The sequence below is a fragment of the Mangifera indica genome, chromosome 9 (genome assembly GCF_011075055.1).
Source record: "Mangifera indica cultivar Alphonso chromosome 9, CATAS_Mindica_2.1, whole genome shotgun sequence".
NCBI classification, from domain to species: Eukaryota; Viridiplantae; Streptophyta; class Magnoliopsida; order Sapindales; family Anacardiaceae; genus Mangifera; species Mangifera indica.
The window spans coordinates 15,950,405-15,976,242 of record NC_058145.1 but is presented as its reverse complement, the minus strand read 5'-3'; the positions used below and the strand labels follow the sequence as shown (position 1 = coordinate 15,976,242).

Here is a 25,838-nt window from a genome sequence, read left to right as displayed (position 1 = left end):
TAAATTTATAAATGAGAACAAAAATTTTGTATTTTACAAATACATGTTATATAAATTTTAAATTAAAAATAAATTAATATTTAATTATATAATAATGTATTATTTATATATTTAAATTATATATTAAAAAATATAATATTATTCTTTTGATAATAATAAATAAATATTTTTATAATTCATCTTAAATGTTAACAAAATTAATAAAATATTAAAATTTTTAAAGTAAAAGTTTGGATTTAAACTTTTACATGTTTAGAAAACTTTGACTTATTTAGATCAAATTTTGATTTATTAAATACAATAATTATGAGTCTTAATTATTATATTTTAAATTTATTTATCTAATAAATACGATTAAAATCTCTTATTAACACAAAAAAAGCTTTTAAAATCTTAAAGATTTTTAATACTCCATAACATGAATTTTGCTTTTTTGGTTTTTGATAAATCTTTTCATAAATTATCAATATAATAAATTATTAAAAATATTTTTGAGTGCAATTTATGTGAAAAGTTTCAGATTTTTTCGAATTTTGTTTTTTTGTTAAAAAATATCAGTGTTCAGTGCTATTTATGGCTGCAAAGGCTGACAGGCACACGAGATAAGGCGGCACGTGTTATTGGTCGCGACAATCCATGCGTGATCTGATTGGAAATTCGAAGGTCCGTGGGCCAACCCAACGGGAGACTCCGAACACTGGCCCACGCCCTTAACCGTACAACCGCATGCCACCGGCAGGCCGGCTAAAATGGTATTTATCCATTTCTTTATTATTATAATTTTTTTTTCTAAATTATTGGTGATTATTTTATGGTGGTAGATTGAATTTACACATATAATTTTCCCGATAATGTTCAAAGTTCTTAATTATGTAACAATTATCACATCACATAATTTACGAAAATAAATAAATAAATATATATAAATGTAAGTGTTAAATTTTTTATATAAATTTAAAATTACAATATACAGATTCTTTTCTAATAACTAAACTCAATGTTTTATTAAAAAATTAAAGATTAATATAAAAATTTTACAAAATTACTAATATGAATTATTATTATATTAGATAATATTGATATGTAGAAGTAATTAATTTATTTAGATCTCTTTCAAACATTAGTAAGTATAAATTAACATTGTGTTTAATTAAATTAAGATCTTAATTAATTTATGAAAAATTAAATTATTTTTTCAAGTTTTTATTTTATTGTCCATTACTTTATGAGTATATTTTTAAATATTTTATTTTTAAATAAAAGGAAAAACTGTTTTATGCTAAGAAATAAATAAGCTAGAATAAATTTGTACAAAATTAGGAAGGCCTTGATAATTATTTAATATACAGGACATGTATAATCAGAATATTTATTATATTATGTGTCATATCAATTTGGTAATACCAAATTAGCAATTACCATAGTTAGGTTAATTAAATATTACCCATTTAAGTAAAATTTACCTAAAAGAATTATTTTAGTTTAAATAAAATGAAAAGACAAAATAAACTAAAATTTTCCAACTTCGTGGACCACTGATCAGATTTTCCTTAGTTTCACAGACGGCGACTTGATTTTTTAATTATAATAGTCATGAAAAAAAAAAAAGTTATTTATCCAAAAAAATAAAAAATAAAAAAATATTTTTACAAAATTTATATGAAAGTAGACTTCTTAAATAATATCAACACTACCACCCTATGTTCCTGTTCTATAAATAGCACACAAAATTGTCCTCCGTGCAGGTCTCTACAGGACAAGTCATTAACGCAGAGCAAAAGCAAAGACGAGGGAGTTGGATTGTACAAGTTTCAGTTCTTGAAACATGTCTCTTCTTACAGATCTCATCAACCTTAACCTCTCAGAATCCACGAACAAGATCATCGCCGAGTACATATGGTTCGCCTCGTCAACTTTCTCTTACTTTTTCCGTTATTTACCATTTTTATCACTCTGTTTTGTTGTAAACTTCGAACCGTATTTTTCTTTTCTTTGTTCTGATCTGGACCTGTGCTGTTGTTAAATTCGTTCTTACATGTTGTGTTGTTATGTATTTCAAAGTTTTTATGAACATGTTATGTTGACCATTTGCTTAGTTACATGTGTCTATTGTCTTGATTGGAGAAAGAAAGTACGAGTGAATGAAGAAATCCGTGCTTTCTTTTTTTTTTTTTTCTTTTTCTTTTTAATGCTTCAAATCTGCCGTTTTATGAGGTTTTTTTTTTTTTTGGTTTTTATTGTTGAACAGGGTCGGCGGATCTGGTATGGATTTGAGGAGCAAAGCAAGAGTAATCAACTATCAACTTTTACTTTTGATGAAAGAGAAGAAAGTTTTGTCATATTTCTCAATATTGATTCGGTTTTTAAATCTTCTTTTGGTTTGGTTTGGTTTTGCAGACTCTTAATGGACCTGTAAGTGATCCTTCTAAGCTTCCCAAGTGGACCTATGATGGTTCCAGCACTGGTCAAGCTCCTGGTGAAGACAGTGAAGTGATCCTCTAGTAGGGTTTTTTTATAAATCTTTTTCTCCTTTTACTTCTGTATTCATGTTCTTAGTTTCTTAACTCTCTATATATTGTGTGATTTGACAGCCCTCAGGCTATTTTCAAGGATCCATTCAGAAGGGGCAACAATATTCTTGTGAGTTGTACTTTATATACTATGTTTTGCCTTTGTTTCATACGTATTGACTAAATACTGATTGAATAAATTTTCGTTTAGGTTATGTGTGATACCTACACTCCTGCTGGAGAACCAATTCCAACAAACAAGAGATATGCAGCTGCCAAGATCTTCAGCCATCCTGATGTTCTTGCAGAGGAGCCTTGGTATTTTACCATCGAACCTTTTGTTTCTTTTACAAGTTTTTCTTTATTTTTTGTTTGGAAAATGTGATTGAATTGCTTTTTAATTAGGTATGGTATTGAACAAGAATACACCCTGCTTCAAAAAGATGTTAAGTGGCCCCTTGGCTGGCCTATTGGTGGTTACCCTGGACCTCAGGTATTCTTTCTCCCTTATTTCTCGATTTTGTTATTTCTTTGCAAGTTCTTGAAATAATAAATGCTAGAATTTTTCCCATTATATAGTCCAAGGTCTTTATATTACCGCATCTTTCCCTTTAAACCTAATCTAAATAACTCCAGAACTAAGAAAAAAACCAATATGGGTTGTTTTGCTTGATTTATTGTTGATAGATTTTGTGTTAGGGTTGTTTGATTAGAAATTGTTTGATCTTAATAGGGACCATACTACTGCGGTGTTGGTGCTGATAAAGCTTGGGGAAGGGACATTGTTGATGCCCATTACAAGGCTTGTTTGTACGCAGGAATTAACATCAGTGGTATCAATGGAGAAGTCATGCCTGGACAGGTTAATTGTCAAAAATTTCGACTTGTGCTATTAACATTAGACATATTAAAATTAGCTACTAAAGCATTCTTCATGTTCCATACAGTGGGAGTTCCAGGTAGGTCCTTCTGTTGGTATCTCTGCTGGTGACCAAGTGTGGGTAGCACGCTATATTTTGGAGGTAATTTATGGTTTTTTTACTATCATATTTCCGTGATTACTGCTCATATCAATTCAAAGTTTGAAGTATTTTAATGTCATTGTTTGATTCTAACAGAGGATTACAGAAATTGCTGGAGTTGTCCTATCCTTTGATCCCAAGCCTATTGAGGTCAATTTTCCTTTATGCTTTTAGTTTGTTAGTTTTGGTTAAATTTCACATGTGCATTGTTGAATTGCAAAGAAGAGCCTACAGAATTTACCATTTTGAATATGGCAGCTTGCATAAAATCTATCATTTTATTTTTTTCTACCAGGGTGATTGGAACGGTGCTGGTGCTCATACAAATTACAGGTAACTTTATAGTCAGTTTATGCTGACTGTGTCATTCGTTTAAAGTTAAGACTTGTATATTAATTTTGTTAATGTTTCAGCACCAAGTCAATGAGGAAGGAAGGAGGATTTGAGGTTATCAAAAAGGCAATTGAAAAGCTTGGTCATAGGCACAAAGAGCACATTGCTGCTTATGGTGAAGGCAATGAACGCCGTCTCACTGGTCGACATGAAACCGCTGATATCGGCACATTCAAATGGGTATACAGAAATGACCCTTCAATTATATCTAACAGTTTGATGGTCGACATGCAACAGCTTGTTTAATTTTCCTTTTGTTCTGTCCCTACACAGGGCGTGGCAGACCGCGGTGCATCAATTCGTGTCGGTCGAGACACAGAGAAAGAAGGAAAAGGTTATTTTGAGGACAGGAGGCCTGCTTCTAACATGGATCCATATGTGGTCACTTCCATGATTGCTGAAACCACCATTCTGATGAAGTAAAGAAATGCTCAGCCGATATTGGTTTGCTTTCTTCATTAAGGCTCATGAGTGATGAGTCATAAAAGAATTGAGCATTACTAGGATCCAATCCTTCTGTTTCATTTGCAGTATAGCTACTTGTGTTGCAGGTCTCATTGCTTCCTTCTCTCCTTGGTGTCAGAATATTGTGAACTTTTATATTATTAATAACTACACAGAAGGGCTGATTTCTATTGTTCCAAATCAAAACTCTCCTGCAATTGATATGCTTGGGTAAAAATGTGATTTCTCTTGGCGTTCTGCATGCATTATTCCTCTAATCTATGCTAAAGAAGTTTGACGGATATGAACTATATATATCATGGTTGAACAAAATTTCCTCGAGTATTGTAATTATTTTCAACTTTTAAAAACTCGCATAGTGAACTTGTATATCCAATTTTTTTTTTTTTTTTTTGCATATATTATAGTTTCGTCGATATTTTTGACTTCTTTTTGTTGACTAATCTTGTTGAAAATGGAGAAATAGGTTAGTCAATTGTTCATCCTTGAGTATGGTTGAATTTTTATATCTTCTAATTTAAGGGTTAAATGATATTTTTCATTGAGAATGGTTGATAATTTCCGAGTAATTTTATTTTAAAAAATCATTCATACTTTCTATTATATTTTCATACTATAAGTAATTAATAATAATAAATATAAATTAATATATCAATTGGGGAAGATTTAATTATATTTTATGAATATAAAATTTTAATTTTATGATATTTCTTTTTTTATATAATTATGTGTATATAATTATTCAATATTATTTATGCATGTTTATACTTTCAATTTAAATTATATTATTTTTCTTAAATTTTATCTACAATTAAAAAGTCTCTATAGACTTTTTAGCAAAATATGCCAAATATTTGACAATTAATCAAATTTTAGAACTCCATTATTTTTGGAAAGTAAAACAAATTAGTCATGATGAAACATTTAAGTCTTGCACAAAAAAATTATAATTGTAGTGTAAATGATTGATCCATTTAAGGAAACAATATAATTAAGGTGAAACAATTAAGGAAATGTTTAGGTAACGTACAATTATAATAAGAAGAATTGAAAAATTATTAAGTAAGATAATTATAATGAAAACAAATTAGAAAATAGTTTGGTAACATTAGACTGGCAAGATAATTATAAGGGGTAGTAGGGTGTTCAAAATCGGTTAACTGAACCGTTTTGCTCATTTTTTGAACCGAATCAAATTTTTAGTTTGAAAAAAATCATGAACCAAAATCAAACCGATTTAGACTATCCAACTTATTAATTATTAAATTTAAAAATTATGGTTTTCAGTTTAAAAAAAAAAAATAAAAAAGAATTGAAAGAAATACTATCCAATTTATTGTCAAAGCTTTTCAAATAAGAATTGTTGTCATTTTTCACAGTCTATGGTTTATTGTTCACTGTTTAAGGCTTAGGATTTATTCTTTATAATTTAGGGTTTTAGATTTAGAGTTTAAGATTTTAAGGTGTATGGTTTAGAGTTTACAATTAAATATTTAGGGTTAACAATGTAGGATTTATTGTTTACAATTTACGATTTAAAGTTTGTAGTTTACAATTAGGGGTTTAATTTTTTAGGTTTATGATTTACAATTTTCAGTTTAAGACTTAACATTTAGGGTTTATTGTTTACAATTTATGGCTTATAGTTTACAATTTATGGTTTTAAGGTTTAATATTTAAAGTTTAGGGTTTACAATTCATAGTTTAAGATTTTGGGTTTACACTTAAGATAATATAGTTTATAGTTCATGATTTAGCATTTACGATTTAACATTTAAGGTTAAGGTTTATGATTTACGATTTATGATACTTTAGTAATTAACCTATTTGATGAATATTTGTAAATGCATTATTGTTAAAGCATGTTGTATGGTAGTGCATATCAAGAGTACAAGCTTGTAAATGTGATGCAATGACACTTTGGTTCTCTCCATCACGAGGTGGGAATTTATTGTAAATATAAAATGATATAAGATCGTGCATAATAAGGGATGCACACCCGTATACTGGACAAAAGAATACAATTTAAGTTGGTCATCATCTGCAATCGTGCATAAAGAAGTGCATGACTATGCATAAGATCAATTATTAGATAAAACATGTTTTTGGAGATTATAGGAGACGATAAGGCTGGATAAGACCATATGAATGACTCAGAGCAAACCCAACAACAAAGAGGGATTCCTCCTTGGAAGGCCAGTCAACCCTTGACCGAATCAAAAAAAATGGGCTAGTAAAATCGAATGGAGCTGCAATGGTGATCTATAATCCAATAGTAACAGATCATGGGCTCGATCTGGTGAGCATTTCTCGTTAAAATTTTACACTGGTTAAGATAATAAAACGGACCATTTCTCTTTAAAATTTTACAATTTAAGCTTCTGAATAGATGATTAATAATGCAAACTCCACTCTAGAGATAATGAATTTTGAACTTGGGATAACTTCTAATAGGCAAGAGGTTAGTTCCAAATGCTTTAAACTCAGGCTTTTGAACATGAAGTTGACGAAGATCTTGTTAGAATTCCAATAATTTTTTCTTTTTGGGGGAATTCAAGTTATGAACAGTTGTCCAATAATTGAAGCTGATTGGTATATTAGTAAGTTTGATGAAGATGGTTGGCCATGAGAGATAACAAGAACTAGAGATGATATTAGGAGAAGAAATAATCAAGTGATCTTCTATTGGTTTTGTACCCCCAGCCTTGTTCATGTCCTGTGTTGATACCTCACCTCACCAAGGGATCCAACAGATTACATGGTTCGGCATTGTTGGGGAAAATGAATTCGAGAAGAGGAGAGACGTTGCAGTATCATGGGAAAATTTGATTTTGTTTAAGGCTCAGACTTGTTATGGTTTGCTAAATAGTGATTATGCTTGCTCTCTGACAGATGGAGGAGAATTTACCGGTTCATGAGGCTGAATTGCACTTTTTGAAAGCATTGCCGCTTACAAATAGGGAAGTTCTTTTATAGCCTCTCAAAACCTGTGTATTTTTTTTTTTTTATGTGTTGCTTTCCATCTTGATCTTAAATGGATTTTTGACATTACAGTTTGCTTGGTGCGCATTAATGGAATTTGTTATGAACCTGTTTGCAAAAGAAAATGGAATTTTCTGGTTTCTGAAAGAGCAAATCTAAATGGGTGATTAAAATTGTGTTGGAGATTAAACACTATTGTTGAAACCTTACCTGTAATCTTAAACTTTTAGTTGTAAGGTTTCAAATAGTATGAGAACCAATTGTATTGTATAAAATTGTGTTAGAGGTTAAACAATTTACTACTTGTTGCTTGAGGCAACAAGTTCCTGTATAAAACCAGAACGATAAGGTTCAGTTCAATTTATGACTTATACTATGATGTTAGTATCCAATGATATAATACAATATCGACGGAAAATAATACGTATCCTAAAATATATTAAATTAATACAATACGATAGATATATAATATATTGTAATATATATTATTGATACAAATTAATATATATTTTAAAAAAATTGATGATATGACAGAATCGTAACTAAAAAATTTTATTTTAAAAGACAAATATTAAGTTTTTGAAATACAATATTATATGTGATTTGACTGCCGTTACCTAGATAGTGCATGAAATAAAAATGATTAACCTGGTTTCATACCAAATTTAGAATTTCCAGCAATTCACTTCACATATCTGAAAAGCAATTCACCGAACACACTACTCAGGAAAACTCAGAACTCATTAATTCAATTATGGGTTTTTACTTCTGGTTCAACTGTGAACATGTGTACAAGTTAAATCTTAAATGCAAGATTTTTTACCATGAATAAATAAAGAAGCTTCATCTGTCAGAGTAATCGGTGTCATACCTTTACATAGAGAATAATCAGTATTTTAGATTTTTTAAATCACATGCACCGTTTAATTTCTTTGTTTCCTCTTCAAGCGTCATGACTGTTACATATTAATAAATTCTATATCCTTCGCTTCACATTCTTCTTCCCAAGTCAAAACACATTCTACAGTTTACAACACAGCGACTCACATTAAACCCACTTCAGCAATATAAAATTTATAAGGTTTCTCCCTCCTCTTTCTCTGTTTTTTTTTTTCTTTCCGTGGTTTTTGTTCTGTCCATGTTCAAAGTTTGTGACTTCTCCTTTGTTAATGGTGATAAATAATGAATTTAAAGTTTGATATTAGATAGAGACGCCAAGAAAGGTGAAGATAACTTAAAATATACAGAGTTCTGAAATTTTGTACATATAAGTCATCAAATACTAGAACTTGAGAAATTGACTTTTGGGCATGTCTGTTTTTTTATTCATCTTTTTCTGCATGTTCAATTGAGTTCAGTGTTGTTCTTTTTGTGTTAAAATATACATACGTCACTGACCCATTATATATTTTTTATTCTTTTTTTCCTTTTCCTTCTTATTTATTGTCCTTATCAGATTTTACTTCTTTACTTGCACTCCAAGTTTCACCATATTCCTGTTTATAAAATGTCTTGTTGTTCAATCTCTCCACTTCTCCCGCTGAAGCAGAAGCCTGCAATCATAAATTTATTGAATTTACTGGAAGCTAAATTTGTTGAATTTGAATACTGATTTGCAGGTTTCATAACATTAGAAAAGAGAATTGGAAAAATTTGCAGAGAATATCAAATGGGCTGTACCACTTATCTTCTGATGCTGTTAATTTTACTCTTTGTTTCACCAAAGTGCCAGTCATGGGCTTGGTTTTCTTCTGGTACAACTTCTGCAAAGAAAACTGAAGATAATGTTTTCCCTGCCCGGAAGAAAGATAACACCAATGGTTTTGTTGCTGAATTCTCTGTTAAGAGTCTTCACAACGATAAGGGAAGGCAGCTTGTTGAAGAAGGCAAAGGCAAACTGGTTGGCTCAAACACTTGCTGGAAAAATGCTTACAGGCATCTCTTTGCCGGGTGCTCAGAGATTATTGCCATTGAAGAGAAAAGGTCTAGATTTGCTTGGCATCTCAGTGATTGCTTTCAAAAGGACTCTGGCAGGCCTTCGTTTCCGTATTGTGATCCGAAATCCTCCATGATTAATTGCCTAAAGAAATTAGATGACAAGGAGCACAAGATTTATCTTGCATTCTTGTTGGAAACTAACTCTATTTGCTATCAGTTACAGTTAAGTACAATTAATTCACTTCATTGGATTTGGCATTTTGTACTGCCTAAATACAAAGACTGACAAGTCTTGTTTTTGTTCTTTGCCAGGGCTCATGCATTCCAGCATGAAACTGAGAGATTGGTGAATGACCTTAAAAGTTCAGCCCAATATACGGAGAACAAGCTGGAAATAATAGAAGAGAAGTCTGAAACTCTATTGCAGAGCTCTAATAAAATTTACGGTTCATTGGATTCGATCGATCACCGGGTTCAAAGTGTTGCTCAAACAGCAAAGGGTGTACAAGATCATATAGATTTGTTGTCAAGGCATTCTGAAGCTGTTTATCAGCAATCTATGAAAATTGCATCTTCTCAAGCTGAGCTACGAGAAGGGCAAGTGAGAATGAAGGAGAAGTTAGATGAAGGGATGTCAATGCTTTATGATGCTTACAGTAATTTGGGTGAAGAAGTCGGCAACTTGAGAGATGAGGCGATTGAAGTTCAGAAGCAGATCAGTGAAGTTGGAGAGGCAATGTTTTGCAGGATGGAAAATCTGCAGAAGAAAGCTGATGATATTGGAAGCATGGCAGGGGTTTCTTTAGAGAAGCAACAAGAACTTCTCCAGGGTCAATCCACAGCACTTGATGGGCTGCAATTTTTAACCAAATTTCAGTCTGAAGCACTTGAAGAGAGCAGGTAAATTGGGGGGTGGGGGATTTAGTTAACTTATAGTCAAAGAGGCAAAATTTTTTCATCTAAACATTTCTTAATTGATGATTACAGGAAGAAACTGCAAGAATTAGCTGAATATGGACATAAACAACAGGAAGAGCTCCTTAAGAGACAAGAACAGCTTCAGGAAGTCCATGATCATCTGGTTGAAAACTCAAAATCAATATTGGCAGCTCAGGTTTGCATTTCCTATAACCCTTGTAACTCTTAATTAAAGTAGATGCTCAGATTGGTTTTGATATTCAATTACCATCTTGCAGGAAGCTTTTGAATCGAAGCAAGCTAGCATGTTCATTGCTCTAGATAAGCTATCTACTCTACAAAAAACCATGTTGCTGGAGTCGCGAATAATCAAAGCTTTCTTCATCTACTCCATGACTATTTTCATGATCTACATGTTCACCAGTACAAAGCAAACTTATGCCATTAGACACAGGCTATATATGGGACTGTGTCTTACATTCTTGATTGAAGTGGCAATAGTCCGATTCACGGGGAATGAAATTGAGCAACAAACATGGATAATAACTTCTGTTAGATCACTGTTTCTGATTCTGGCTGCATTGCAGCTTCTACATGCCATTTGTACATACAGGTATATAGATTGAAGAATTCCAGGAATTTTTGAACCATAAAAGTAGTACATCAGGTATATAGATTCTAGAACTAATGAAAGAAGGGCTTGTTGTTGTGCAGAGACTATGAAGTGTTGAATCATCAGATGCTACAAACATTGCTCGAGAAGGTTGATGGAATGCAAAGAATCAAAGAGTTGTCATGGGAATCGGATAGCCATGTAGACTGGCCTTCATGGATGGAAACAGAACTACCTGAGGATGTAGATCATTTTGAAGATCCCAACTATTTGACTGCAGATGGAGTTGCAGAAGAAGTTGGAGAGAACTGGATCACAACCTCCACAATTACAGGAAGATATAATCTCCGTTCCCGTAGTAAACACTGACCGGAGTACTGATATTTTTGTTTAGCCCTCTTATGTATTAGAAACCAATTTACTTGAAATGTAGAAACAGTTCATCATCTGAAAACACCGTCAGTATTTTATTTAAATTCACAGTGAATTTCTCATACATAAAATCATTTTGTAGCGAGGCAGAAGCCCGGACTCTCAAAATCATACCCCATCACTAGAGGCCAGACTAACCCGTGGCCCAGCTCAACCCACTCTAACAAGACATGACCCACATTTTGTGGGTCATGCCAGGGCATTAGGATCTGGTCTACCAAGAAGTAAAATAATTAAATAATTAAAACGTATATAATAAAATAGGTTAACTACTAAAGCACATAAACCAATTCGTTAAAGGTTTACAGTGGCAAAGTCAGTCTTCCCCGCCTCAGGCATACAGTGGAAAACAACCCATGGGTAAAAGTTTGTTTCCAGTGTCCAACCTCGCAATTGGTACCGCCACTCTCTCATACAAATTGACAGTCGGGATCTGAAGTAATTGAACATAAAGCAAAGTCTGTTTGATCATGTGCCCTGTCCTAGTTCTTCCCATCATAAGGCTTAATCTCAACATGGGACAAAGTTCCATGGTCCACGCAGCTGAATGTAACTGCAACCTTATCCGGGGTACCTCTTGGAATATAGAATGGAGTCATGCTACAAAGCTTACAGAATGTGTGCTTTATGTTTCACAGTCTAAAAAATTATTTGAAACCGAAATCTTGGATTGCAAAGAGAAGTGGACTAAGCAAATTAAGCCACTGAAGGAAGAGTAGAAGAGCCATCTTACATTTCAACTTTTCAAGACTCCACTAGAGCCAAAATATGAGACACTTGTTTGCAAATGCAAAACTCCAGTGCTATGTGTCAATTGTCTTCCATAGACTAAAAATGTGTCATCATATTGTTTAACCACGTTATCATTTGAGAATGTTCTTATTGCAGAAATTATACTTTATACATAACGAAAGAATAATATATTGTATTGTAGACATCAAAATTATGAACAGTAAATACACCGACTGAGTCACTCAAGGCCTAATTACCAAGGCATGAACCGCACCCTCAATAGGCTGGTCCAAAGCCTGAGCGAGGCTAGACTCGCAGGCCTTGAGCGGGTGGGCCTGCTTTCCCATCTCTATGACTGAACATTTGAGTTCCAAATCTTGTGTAAGGTCAAATTTATCCGAAAACTAAAATGTGGTGAATAGGAAGGAAAGATCATGTGCCTATGATTGGTTGTGTATTCCCCTCATATTGTATTATTTTTCATTTCAATTGGAATTGCAATCATCTAGTTCTGGCCTTGTTTAATGTTAAAATATGCAGATTGGCAATCATATTTTCTTGAGGTTTGTCTGAGTCATATTTTCTTGGCTTAAGACTATAATGACTGACCATGTAAATATTAATTAGACGGAGTAAAAATAAAATAATATCAATTATATAAAAATATATTATTAAAAATACCCAATTTATATATATATATATAAATATAATATTCTCTAACAAAAAAAATGTTTAATTCAATTATTGATTTGTTGATGGAAGTTGATTGGATATAGCTACTTATTTAATCAATTGACCGCTTGTCTATTTCTGATTTGATATGTAGTGGAAGACTGGTTACAATTATGGCTCTCCCGGCAATCCACCAGTTACCTGCAGTTGACCCGACTGTTTCAGATAAGCTTAAAGAGAAGGTATAAATAAATATATATTATTTGCATCTTCCACAATTAAAGATTATGGCAGAACCCATCAGGTACTCAAGCAAATATTTTTTCAAATGTTATCTCGTGTTTATTTCACTATATTGGCAATACTTAATACAGTAAAATTTACAATAAAATTAGGGAATTTTAATTTTAAATATTTAATTAAATATTTATATTATATATTTTAAATTAAAATAAAATAATAATTAATCACATAATAACCCATAACCCAAATGTTTAAAGCTCTCTAGCCATTTCTTTTTATATATTTATTTAGTAGGTCAGTGCTTTTGTATTTATCCCTAAACTCAATCTAACCCTGTTTATGTTGCCCGTGAAGCTCATGTATCTATCTGTTAAGAATTAATGTTTGGATTATTTGGTTAAATCATATGAATTATTAGACTGGCAATTAAGGGAACAAGATTGGTGAAGAGATTAGAAATTAGTGAATAATATTCTCTCCTACTATTCAACCAGACTTGTCATCTTTGTGCTAGTTCAATGTTTGGTGACTAAATGTTGTAATAAAACAAGACATGCTTATTCTCTCTCCCTCTTTGTTCTTTATTAAATTACTTAAAAACCAACTTATATGATTTATTTATTAGATGGTTAACCAATCTCAATTCATATTTGATTTTATAAAACCACCGATATACAAGATTTTATCTCTATTTTGGTAGAAATTTTGATGAGCTTTCAAGAGAAGATGAGTAGGGCTTTTTCGGTATTTGTAAAGTTTGTCTGTTTATAGTTTTGTGTTAGTTATCTTTTGAATCCCTAGTTCTTTTTATCGGTGTCCCGTTTTTGTTAATATACACATTTACTTATAAATGTTAAAACATATAAGATAATATGAACTCTTTTCTATACTAACAACCTCTCTTAAAAAGAAAATAATATTATATACATCTATAAGAAATATTGAATTAGATATCAATGATAATTTATTATAATTCAAAATTATTTAATTATATGATAATATAATATTTTATTATTATGCCTTCGAACATTTATGATATTGGGTTTTAAGAAAAGAATAAACTTTTCAAAATAAGATTATTCTAATCCTTTTAACTTAGGTTAAAACCAAATATCTTTAAAAATGGAAAATCATTCTCATAACCCAAAAAAAAAAAAAAAAAAAGGTAGGAATATTGCTTGAAAAACAATTTTTTTAAAGCTACATAAACCCACATTAATTGATTGTTCATGGTACTCAAATAAAGTTAACCCTAAACCATTCCATCGGTCTAACAAGCAACATGTGTGCATCACATGAGATGAGATGAGATGAGAGGCTTCCATCATAAATGGTTATAATTAAATAACCACAATGTCGTTGTTGTAATAGTGAAAAATAATAATTTTAAATGAATATAAAATCATAATCATTTAAGAAAGAAGCGATTCTCCAAGTTTTCCATGCATGAATCTTGTTGGAGAGGTAGATTGTGCCACTGGGCTGCTCTGCTTCAGATGAAGTGTTGTTGATGTGTTCTCATTCATAAAAGTGATTTTGTACTGGAAATCTCGTGATCATTTAATGCAAAGCACATCAAACTTTCAGGAATGGATCAATTTTTTATTTTTTATTTTTATTGAGAAGATTCCTTTTTTTCTCTTTTTAGAAGATCAAGTTCATATTCTATGTCATAAAAATATTTTTAATCTTTATTTTCCAAAAATAGTTTATGTTATAAAAAAATTTATTTAATTGATAATATATTAAAATCAAAATTTTAATTTAATAATTCGTGAATTAACCATTAAATTTAGAATTTATTTTATATGGGATGATTCTTATCCATTCCCCACCCCCTTCTTGGATTTTGGTCCTTGTTTCATGACAATTTGAGCGGTGTAGGAATGGGAAATCCCCACATGAGGAGGATACTCTCCAAACTCAGCCCATTCCTGATTTATTTATATATAAATGATATAAATGATTACACTAAAAATTAATAATATTATAATTAAATAAACAATTCCTAAAAAATTATTAAACTTCATTCCAATAAAATGCAAAATAAATTATAAATGATATTTTCATAATAAAAATAAATTAAATTTTATTCTGGGGAAAAAAGTTCTGGATAGAGAGGACCAAATCTATGCCCCAACCATTTCAACACAATGAATCAATTTACTCTTAGATACATTATATTCTCCAAATGCAAAATGATATGTGTAATTAGTTTTAATTACTCAATTAAATATACAGATAATATATTATCATATAATTTATAATAATATATTATTTAAATATTTAATTAGATACTTTAAAATTAATATATATAATTTTATTATTTCCCAAATTTACTTCCCCCTCCATTCTAATAGAAGTGATTCTTTACTAATAGAGTAATGTTATACGTATCTATTTTTGAATACATAAATAAATAAATATATAATATATCATTATGTAATTAATTATTATTTTATTATTAATTTAAAATTGATAATATAATAAAAATTGTATGAAAAAATTTAAATTTTTAAAGGTGTTTGTGATATTTTATAAAATGATATATTATTAATTAGATTTTTTTATTATTTTATTTTTAAAAATTTATATATGTGATATAATATAATACTTGATATATAATATAAAAAATTAAAATTTTAATATATGATATAATACATAATTTGATTGTGATGATTATAACATTAAAATTTAAATCTCCACAAAGATATTCAAGGTTTTGATGTAAACATAGCAAAATTATTAAAAGAAAGAGCAGGATCACATTTGTAGAGACAGAATAAAGGGAAAGTAATTAGGGTTCGCTTAATGTAGAATAGTGGTCAAAGAATTTTAACTGGGAGTGGGTTGGTGATGAATGTGATCCAGCTGGTTTTGACTACAGAAGAAAGGCTGCTCACCCACTTAACACATCCATTCTTAAATTACACACTCTCCAATAATACAAAAAGAAAGAGAGTAGCTTTAAGATTAAAAAAATAAAAATAATAATTAAAAAGAAAATAAAAATGATGAAGTAGGTAAAATATTTAGTGGTGAAATTATTTCCATTAAATGAATTAATTAAATGCAGGCATTTCTGCTTGTCTTGTCACACATTGTTCTTCTATATTTCCTCCTACATTTCTCACTGTTGGATTGTGATTGATATTTTATATCAAGAAGCTTGGCCCTACTACAATTAAATTGCAAGTATCTAAGGCATACCTAGTTGTGACCTACAGCTTGACAGCCTCCTACTTTTAGGACAAAAGGCTATTTTTTTCCATCCAGGTTTGCTGAAATCTTTTATGATTTAAAATTTAATTTGTCATTTATCATTTATTTTTATTAACGAATTTTATTAATTACTTTTTAAAAGTTTGAAATTCAAAAAAAGTTTAATGGTTTTTTTTTAATTTAAAATTTTTAATATATCTTTCAATTACTTTAAGAATTAATTTAAGTTGATTATAATTTCAATTTTTTTTTTTAGAAATATAAATGATAAAATTAAATTAGTAATGATATATTAGTAACTTGATATTTATATTAAGTATGAATAATAATTTTAATATTTCAATAAAATGACAAAACATTCATTTATAGCAAAACCAAACAAATTTGCTAAATTTGCTGAACAAGCTAGAATTTGGCCTTTTAAAACTGAAAAGATAGAAATTTGTTCTTTCATCACATCTTGGGTGGAAAATAGTCATTTTGCCCTTTTTAAAAATTTTCCATTTAACTTATAATTAAGTCAATAATATTTTTAAAATTAGGAAAAAAATTAAAAATGTTATTAATAATACGGAAGAATGAATAAAATATTATATAAGAATTTGTGCAACTAATATCATTTTTAAGTTAAATAAAACTATTCATATAAATAAATTTTATACAAATTAATATGATAATTTTTAATTAGATAATATAATTATTTATTTTTTATTTTATTCTAAAATTATTCGATCAAACATTAAGAGTGGTTTGAGTATGGCCTCAACTCAAAGGAAAGAATCACTGTTTTATTGACTGATATAAATAATTGAGACCCATGCCATGAAATCAATTCAATTGGTTGAATCCACCGATCAATTTATTTTTTATATAAAATTTGTTTTTCATTTATTTAATTTAATAATTATAAAAAAAAGAAAAAAAACTGCCCCTGCGGTTTTTACAGCAAGAAGAATCTGAAATGACAGAACCAAAATCAAAATGGAAGCAATCAAATATTCGATATTGTGTAAATACACGAATGAAAATTCACAATCAAATCAATTGATTGTCATCATAAGATCTAACCGCTCAATTAGGAAACCGCGTTCTTTTTTTTTTTTTTTGTAATTTTCTCTTCTTTTTGGCGTATAAAATACAGCCCCCCACTCCTTCACTCCTTACATACACACTCACTCTGCCTCCGCCATGACTCTCAATGCCATGCTTTTCTTTTTCTTCTTGACGCCCTTTCTTTCACTTTCGTCTCAAGAAACTATCAAACCCCAGTTGAACAAAAACAATACTTTCTCTCTTTACTTTCCTCTTACTTCTCGTTCTCTTTCTCCTCATTCTTCTCCCAAATTTTATTCTTCTTTTGTTGCGCCGACCAGGCCGAAAACCGGAGTGAAAGCCGCTCCGTCGTTGAACTTCAGATCGAAGTTCAGGTATTCGAAGGTGCTCATTGTGTCTCTTCCCATTGGGACGCCACCGCAGACTCAAGAGATGGTGTTGGATACCGGTAGCCAGCTATCTTGGATTCAGTGTCACAAGAAAACTGCTCTTTCTCCCAAGAAGCTTGGTCCCCCTACGACGTCGTTTGATCCTTCTCTCTCTTCTTCTTTCTCTGTTTTACCGTGTAATCATCCGGTGTGTAAACCGCGGATTACCGATTTTACCCTCCCGACGGATTGTGACAAGAACCGTCTGTGTCATTACTCGTACTTCTACGCTGATGGCACGTTGGCTGAGGGTAATCTCGTCAGAGAAAAGTTTACATTTTCACGTTCTCAAAGTACCCTTCCTTTGGTCCTTGGCTGTGCGAAGGATCCTAGTAACGACAAGGGCATTTGGGGAATGAATGTTGGACGGCTGTCTTTCGCTTCCCAAGCCAAAATATCCAAGTTCTCCTATTGCGTTCCGCCACAAAGCTACCGAGCCGGGTTTACACCAACCGGGTCGTTTTACCTCGGTGAAAACCCGAACTCATCCGGGTTTCAATATGTTAATCTATTGACTTTTACTCAAAGTCAACACATGCCAAATTTGGATCCCTTGGCGTACACTGTTGTTTTGCAAGGAATCCGAATCAAAGGTAAAAAATTAAATATTCCAGCGACGGTATTCCGACCCGATGCTAGTGGGTCGGGGCAAACAATCGTCGATTCTGGATCCGAGTTCACTTATCTAGTGGATGAAGCTTACAATCAAGTAAAGGCAGAGGTTGTCAGACTGGTGGGCCCTAAGTTGAAAAAGGGGTACGTGTACGGTGGAGTTTCGGACATGTGTTTCGACGGAAACGCTTTAGAGATCGGGCGGCTGATCGGTGACATGGTGCTGGAGTTCGATAAAGGAGTGGAGATAGTGATTCCAGAAGAAAGAATGTTGGCAAACGTGGAGAATGGGATCCATTGCGTGGGAATCGGACGGTCAGATATGCTTGGCATCCCAAGTAATATAATTGGAAGCTTTCATCAGCAAAATCTGTGGGTGGAATTTGATCCGACGAACAAGAGGGTGGGCTTCGGTAAGGCGGACTGTAGCAGATGAGCGTAAATATATGTGGTCGTGCTTGTTTGCCCGACGTGCATGGATAAAAACAGTAACATACAGATATTTTTCTGTGAGCTACTGTGCACACTATAGTTAAAAAGAGAATTGACCGCCGGATTGGATTCTCTGAGTTACGGTCTACATTAGAGTAAGGCCGGAGTGGGGCAGAAGGTCCCAGCATTGAGATGATAAGATGGGAGCATAGGCCCATTCAGTAGTGTTGTATTAGTGATGATGAGACTATGTATATATGAGGATGTGAAACCATGTGACTAATTTACCGCTGAATTATTTATAATAATAGTTCTATTATCATTTAAAAAAACAAAAGAGGAGGGAGTGGGACCCACTCACAAGTGTCGGAATGCATGACAAGTGATGGAAATGGAAATGCAGATGGAGATGGACGGTCGCATGAATGATTAGAGGAAGTTAGGTCAAGGACAATTACTTCTTCTTTAACGTCATCTTATGTCATGTGAATCCACACCAAACATTCTATCATTTCATTTTCCCGAACCTTTTACTCTTTTCCCTTTTTAATTCTACATTTTTATTTAATTTTAATTTCCATTTAATTCTAACCAAAATTTCACCACTACAATTTTTTTTAATGAAGTGGAAGCAAATTTCAAACTTTCTAATCTTAACAAGTAATTTGTAATATTGGATAATTATTATAAAAAACTTTTAATTAGTCGAGTTTAAATATTATAAAATAGTTTAATATATATCTATCATAGACATAAAAACATTGAGATGATCTTTCCTAGTAAGAGAGGACATGGAAGGATATGTGTTACAGTCAAGTGCATAACAGTTAACTAGCAAAAGCATCTAACTAGTTTGTTAGCCCTAAGATGAGTGTTCTCCTTTTTCGACTTTCCTAAATCCTGCACAAACACAATTTAGAAAGCAGGGTTCTCTACCCTGCAAGTTCTGAGGATAAAGCAATGGAAGGTCTAATAAATATACATACAAATGTCTAAGACTTTGTGGTATATGTTGTAAATACCCGAAAAGTTATATTTCCAATCCCAACTAACATCATCTACACATATTCATTAAATTTAAAATTAAAATAAAATAAAATTTAATTATATAATAATATATTACCTCTATAACTAATTAAATACTCCAAATCTAAATAAAATTTGGTATAAACAGTAAAAAGTAATGGTTCCATTCCCAATGCATGTGGGTACTTGCTGTGATTAATTAATTAGTCAGAACCATCAGAACCAAAAGTGATTGTCAGTAATCACATCAATCATCTTCATTGTTTGCTCTTAATTCAACGCAAATCACATCACTTAATGATTTTCGGCTTCTATGGTAAAAGCGAAAGGCAAATCTAGGAACCAAGTTTCAAGAAGACAAACAATTAAAGAATTGGTTTGTGGGGGTGGGGGGCAGCTGGCAATGGAGAAAAAGGAAGCACAGCAGCCTATTTAGATAGCTGTTAGAAATTGATTTATATACCATGATTATAAGGCTGTCAAAAGTTTTACCTATTCAATAAAATTGATTCAATCTAAAAAAAAAATCAAACTTTAATACCATTTCATTGAAAAAAAAAAAAAACTCAATAAAAATAATTAACCAAACCAAACCTACAGCCACAAGGTGTTGTTTTTCTTTCAGCTTTTGTTGCTGCTATAGTATAATGGGGTGCTAGCTATTCTTTTTTTTTCATGGTCCCAAGGGCCATGGCCACCAGCTTCTAATCTTTCCACGCGTTTCATTTGCTTAGCTTCCATTTTTGTATAGACAGAGTGGTTTTCTTTTGTTTTAATTGCTACTTTGTCTTTAAAGGTAGAGTAGAGGAAGAAGTCTAAAATGTCAAGAAAAGAGAAAAGGAAACAGGGACAAAAGTGATAGAGCCGGGGAAAAATTCAACAATCTCACCAAAAGAAGAAGAAAATTAAAGGTTTCATAAATATGTAGTCATAAATTTTTTATTCAAATTAAGGGTTGATTGCAGAAAGTAGAAAAATGGTGACAAAATGCATAAAGTATTGTTATATAATGGAGTTGTTTAAAGCTGAATAATGGAGTTTAGATATTTTAGTATTTTCAACAGGCAGCTAGAGAGAATGGAACACAAATCTGATTATGTTCGTAGTATATATTTGACTGATTAGTTTAAAGAAATGTATCGAAAGGAAATGAGATTCTGTTTATATGCATGCATAGTTTTATATTCTTTTACTGGAAAAATCTTATCTTAATTTGAATGGGAAACGCAAGGTATATCATATAGGTTTGTATAGAGAAGAATATAATCTTGAAAATTCTTAGGCTAAGTTGTAAGTAGAGAAGAATATATTTTTGATATCTTTATATTTACAGGGTAGATCCATCTAAACATGTTAAATGTCTTCGATTAACACAAACTTTTTGCTTTGATTTGAGTAAATGTGTATATTAAAAGAAGAAAAACAGGTTCAATCTAGGAGATTTAAATACAATCTAAGCACATCTTATCTTAAGCAGGGAAGGACAGTTGAAAAAACAAAAGTTAGGACGAGTTACATTAAGGAACACAACTAAGAACAACAAAAGAAAAGTCTAACTCTCCTCTTGAAAACTTATCCAAGTTCCTATGAAGATAGAGTTCAAGAGAAGAGGAGGAATAGAATTTACAATTCCTCTATTAACAAACAAAGGAGTAGGCCTAACCTAGAAGACTGGGCTATGAAAAAGAGATATTGAAGAAATTGCACAAAAATTCTAACCATCCAAACTGTTAGTATCATTGCAGGACTTTCTTGAAGAGGCTTCACAACTGAGAGAACAAGAGCAAAAACCATGTTGAGAGGTACTGCTCCAGCTTTCCAGAGAAGGAGAATGCATATTGGATTTGCCTGTAGCTTCAGAAATAAGCAGGTGAACAGGAACAAGCCTATGCAAGGACAACTTCATCAGCCGAAACTGAACAAAAGTTGAGCCATGACATATTTGCCTGGGTTGGGCTCGGGCTCACTGAACATACTTCCTTTAAACTAGTATGATTGAAAATGAAGATTAAATTTTAGGAGCATGATGGAGAGGCCCTGGTTAGTTAGAACATTGCATGGGAGCAACAATTTATAATTAAACTCAAGTCATGAAATTGCCAAGGATAAAGGGGGAACATATGATAAATTACAAGTTAAATTAATTGTGACAATTGAGTCACTTCTCGCAAGTTATGATAGACCAGATCAATAGTAGAAGGCACATAACCAGGAGAAAAAAGAACACTGACATGGCGAATAAAGCCTAGAAAGAAATCATAAGCTCGAGACATTTTGAGTCACATTCCGAAATCAGTATCTATTATGTTCTTTCCATGCCAAATATAGAAGATGTAAACACAGCTGAGATATGGAAAAGAAGATAAGCTAAATACAGGGAATTGAAGAAGAAAATGATTTTATCTGTGCCCGCAGAGAAGTGTTGAGTTCTGCCTCCCTCCAGGCAGAGACAGTTCGAGCACAAAAAGACTATAGTCACATACATATTTCTCTCTACAGTATCGATATTCCCGTTTTAAGTTCCTAACTCAAATGAAAAGCCACAGGAACTGTAAAATCCTCCAGGACAAGCTTATCATGAAGATCTGGATTAAGGAAATAAACATCTGTCCATTGTCAGGTCGTTTACAGCAGAAAAATGAAATCTCTTGAATCAGGATGGATATAAAAATTCACTAATCTGCTCCTCAGTTCTGTGTTGCTAAGAGGCACCACTTATATCCACAAGCACAGAAGTCCTTTGTCACATAAACACCAGCTATCCTGGATGGGTAACCATCTTAAGAACAACATTTCCTAATTGCCAATCGAAAAAGATCCATGCCCTTTCAAATTGGTATGAACTATACCAACATTCTATTCCACCCATCCCAACCTACATCAGAGTTAAAACTCTGGTGCTTCCTCTTGATGTGAAAAAAATATACTGCATAGTGGGCCAGGGGTCCACATTAGCAAAAACATTATAGACAAACTGACAATGGTTAACAAGAATTATCATTTCAAATACTGTAGACAGATAACACTATAAACAGATTACTCTGTCAAACTCTGAGATTATGGTTAACAAGAACTATCATTTCAAATTCTCTGAGGTTTCCACTCCTGAATTATCTTCTCAGCCAACCTACTTCTGAAATAATCTGTAATCACTTTGCTCTTAAATGGAATAATTATCAGCAAGCTTGTGTTGGTGCATGGACACATTTCTAATCACTTCACTCCTTCTGGTTGATCTGAACTGATATATAACATAGAAAATCATCAGAAAGTCCTCTCGGGTCATCATTAAACTCGCAGTCCTTGACAGCAAAGCCAACCTACTCAGACACTTGGTTTAAGACACAATACAATCATCCCTTCTGCCGATCTTTCAATGTTTTATTGATAAGTGAGGTATAAGAAGCATAATCCAATACAAGCCCCTTCTCACTTTGTAGTTTATCAAAATCTTCTGAGTTTCCATGCTTGCAATGGCCCTCTAATAGAATGTTATAAGTAATGTCATCTGGAACAACACCTAGATTAAGCATAGCATCTAAGAGCATATTAGCATTTTTAATTTGCCCTTGTTTGCAGAGCCCGTTCATGAGCACATTATAGGTTACCACACTTGGTACGTGCCCATCACATTGCATCTCCTTAAGCAACTTAAAACCCTTCTTAACGTCTCCCCGTTTGCAAAATCCATCGATAACCATAGTATATGTGGCATCATCTGGTTTCAATCCTTCTTTGATCATCTCCCTCAATGTTCTTTCCGCCTCCATTGCATTCCCATCTCGACAAAGTCCTGAAATAAGCGCTGTGAAGGCTACATTGTCAAGCTTGATAACGCTTTCAATCATTTCTTTTCTAATACCAAAGGCCGATTCTAAATCACCATCCTTGCAGAAACCATCTATGAGTGTCGTATAAGTAATTTTGTCAGGCTTAAAACCCTTGGCATACATCTCATCTAAAAGTTTCCTTGCTTCCTTTAAATTTCCAATCTTGCAAAGGCCATTGATGAGTGTATTATACATTATCAAATCAGGCTTCATACCTCCCTTCAACATTTGATGATAAATATCCATGGCCAAGTCAACCCTCCCATTCTTACAATGCCCATCGATCAAGATAGTAAAAGTAACATCATTTGGGACCAACCCTCTTCCACACATCTCATCAAAAAGCAATTTTGCATCATCTAACCTACTCTCTTTAGACAATGCATCGATCAAAACACTATAGGTGTAAACATCTGGCTGCATTCCACTGTCCTCCATGACCATCTTCAACCTAAATCCCTCCTCTAAATTATTAGCTTTACAATACCCATTAATCAAAGTATTGAAACTTACAACCGTCGCACGCAAACCCCTCTTCTTAATCTCATCAAAAACCACTTGGGCATCCTTAATTTTACTTTCTTTACACAATCTATGCATCAAAACATTGAAAATATACACACTTGGCTTAAACCCATAATCCAAAATCTCCAAATAAAAACCCCAAATCACCATAGGTAAGCTCGTTTTCGTCATTCTATCAAGCAAACACCTACACCCATTAACAGGAATCCGATAATTATGCTTTCTAACGAACCTAAAACACTGAACAGCATCATTTAAAAACCCTAAATCCGTATAAACAATCATCAAAGCATCAAAAACAAAAAAATCAGACAAATGGGCACCTCTAGTTTCCATAACCGAAGCAAGAAGTTTAGAACTTGAGCCCTTCCCTTGCTTAGAAACCACGAAATGAAGAAGATGTTGGCCTTGAGAGTGCATTTTATGGGCAATAAGAAAATGAATCATTGCAAAATAGGATTGTAGCGTGAGGCGAAAGTTAGGCTGCGAAGAAAGGAAGTTGAAAAAGGAGAAGAGAAAGTTTGGTGGAAGAGAGTGAGGGTTGTGGTTGATAAGGTTGATGACATGAGAGGGCGTAAAAGAATTGAGGAGTTTTTTAAGAGAAGAAGTGTCAGCTGCTGTTACCGAAGTTTTGATTGCTTCTGAGATTGTTGTGAGAAGAGGGTCGTCAGGGTAAGAGGAAGGCGGTGAGTACCAAGTAGAGTAGTTGAAGAAAGAATGGTTCCTCGAAGCGTGAGAGAGAGGGACTCTTGGGATCTTGAGTGTGGCCATGGCTTGAGCCTTGCAGGAGCAGATGTGTACGCACCAGAAGCGATCATAAGCCAGGAAGTTAATTCAGGGTGGTCCGAAATTTGGAATTTAATGAATACGGAGGCCCAAAATTCCAAAGTTACATCTATGGGTCCAAAGTAGACCTGGCGATAGGCCACAACGGTCCGAGGCTAAAAAAAGCCTGGCCCAAGGGGCTGGTCCGTAGGTTATGTTTATAACTGAATTACGAAAAAATTATCCACATTGCAAACATTGTGATAGTATCTCAAGAGCAGTGATGGTTGGTCCTGGGTACTTTTGGCCTTTGCTTGTTTTGTTGTCCTGCGCTCCAGGACGAGCTTAGGTTGTTTCTTAGCCTTGCAGGCTGTGTCTTTTTTATGTATTCTTTTTTGCTTAGCCAAAAAAAAAAAAAATATATCTATCTCCTTTATTTTAATTACTTTTTTAGGATTATTTGTTTCCTATGTGTTTGATATATTGTGTGAAACGGAATGTTTAACATAAGCTTGTTTTTTAGTTATACGTCAATTGTGCTCATATATTGTGGTCACAACCAATCTGTATCAAATTCTATCTCATATACATCGGATATGTCTATGAATGCTAAGGTAAAATATACAAATTCATATGAGAAAGATATTGATGTAACCCTTTTTATCTTTTTCTTTTCTTGGCCATAGATATACAAGATCAAACAACTTTCTTGCAACCACATACAGTGGTTGGCATCATCAGCTCTATGATCTTGAGTTGGTTTCCACCTAAATTCAGTGATATGGATTGATGATTAACTCCCTTTTCCTGCACAAACTTCCTATCCAACAAGAGACAATACACAAGACAAAAATCAGTAACAGGTGATGGCGCCACCAAGTGGTACTGCACAAATACATTCTTCCACCTAATTGCTATAAATTTGATAATAAATTCTGCAGAAACGTCTAAGTCATTGAGCTTCTTCGATCTTACAATTATAGTAATGCGACATATATTATTCCTTCCTTGCCACAGAAGGGAAA

General features: G+C 32.6%; 4 protein-coding genes across 4 annotated transcripts; 3 read left to right on the top strand and 1 right to left on the bottom strand.

Annotated features, from left to right (window-relative positions):
- The first annotated feature begins 1,702 nt into the window (after positions 1-1,702).
- On the top strand, positions 1,703-4,576 carry LOC123226486 (glutamine synthetase cytosolic isozyme 1). The gene is made up of 12 exons (XM_044651013.1): positions 1,703-1,899; positions 2,249-2,288; positions 2,398-2,501; positions 2,592-2,640; positions 2,722-2,828; positions 2,916-3,003; positions 3,244-3,372; positions 3,458-3,532; positions 3,629-3,682; positions 3,828-3,865; positions 3,946-4,105; positions 4,199-4,576. Exons 1-12 carry the CDS (start codon positions 1,826-1,828, stop codon positions 4,346-4,348), a joined length of 1,068 nt encoding a protein of 355 aa, XP_044506948.1. The 5' UTR covers positions 1,703-1,825; the 3' UTR covers positions 4,349-4,576.
- Positions 4,577-8,947: 4,371 nt separating this feature from the next.
- Positions 8,948-11,295, top strand: LOC123226415 (protein GAMETE EXPRESSED 1-like). Its single transcript, XM_044650932.1, has 5 exons — positions 8,948-9,532; positions 9,623-10,210; positions 10,298-10,424; positions 10,507-10,841; positions 10,943-11,295. The coding sequence occupies exons 1-5, from the start codon at positions 9,042-9,044 to the stop codon at positions 11,208-11,210; spliced, it is 1,809 nt and encodes a 602-aa protein (XP_044506867.1). The 5' UTR covers positions 8,948-9,041; the 3' UTR covers positions 11,211-11,295.
- A 5,895-nt stretch (positions 11,296-17,190) lies between these two features.
- On the top strand, positions 17,191-18,938 carry LOC123226419 (aspartic proteinase PCS1-like). Its single transcript, XM_044650935.1, has one exon. The coding sequence runs from the start codon at positions 17,331-17,333 to the stop codon at positions 18,669-18,671; it is 1,341 nt and encodes a 446-aa protein (XP_044506870.1). The 5' UTR covers positions 17,191-17,330; the 3' UTR covers positions 18,672-18,938.
- Positions 18,939-21,965: 3,027 nt separating this feature from the next.
- Positions 21,966-24,881, bottom strand: LOC123226552 (putative pentatricopeptide repeat-containing protein At1g09680). Its single transcript, XM_044651084.1, has one exon. The coding sequence runs from the start codon at positions 24,817-24,819 to the stop codon at positions 23,047-23,049; it is 1,773 nt and encodes a 590-aa protein (XP_044507019.1). The 5' UTR covers positions 24,820-24,881; the 3' UTR covers positions 21,966-23,046.
- Positions 24,882-25,838: the final 957 nt, after the last annotated feature.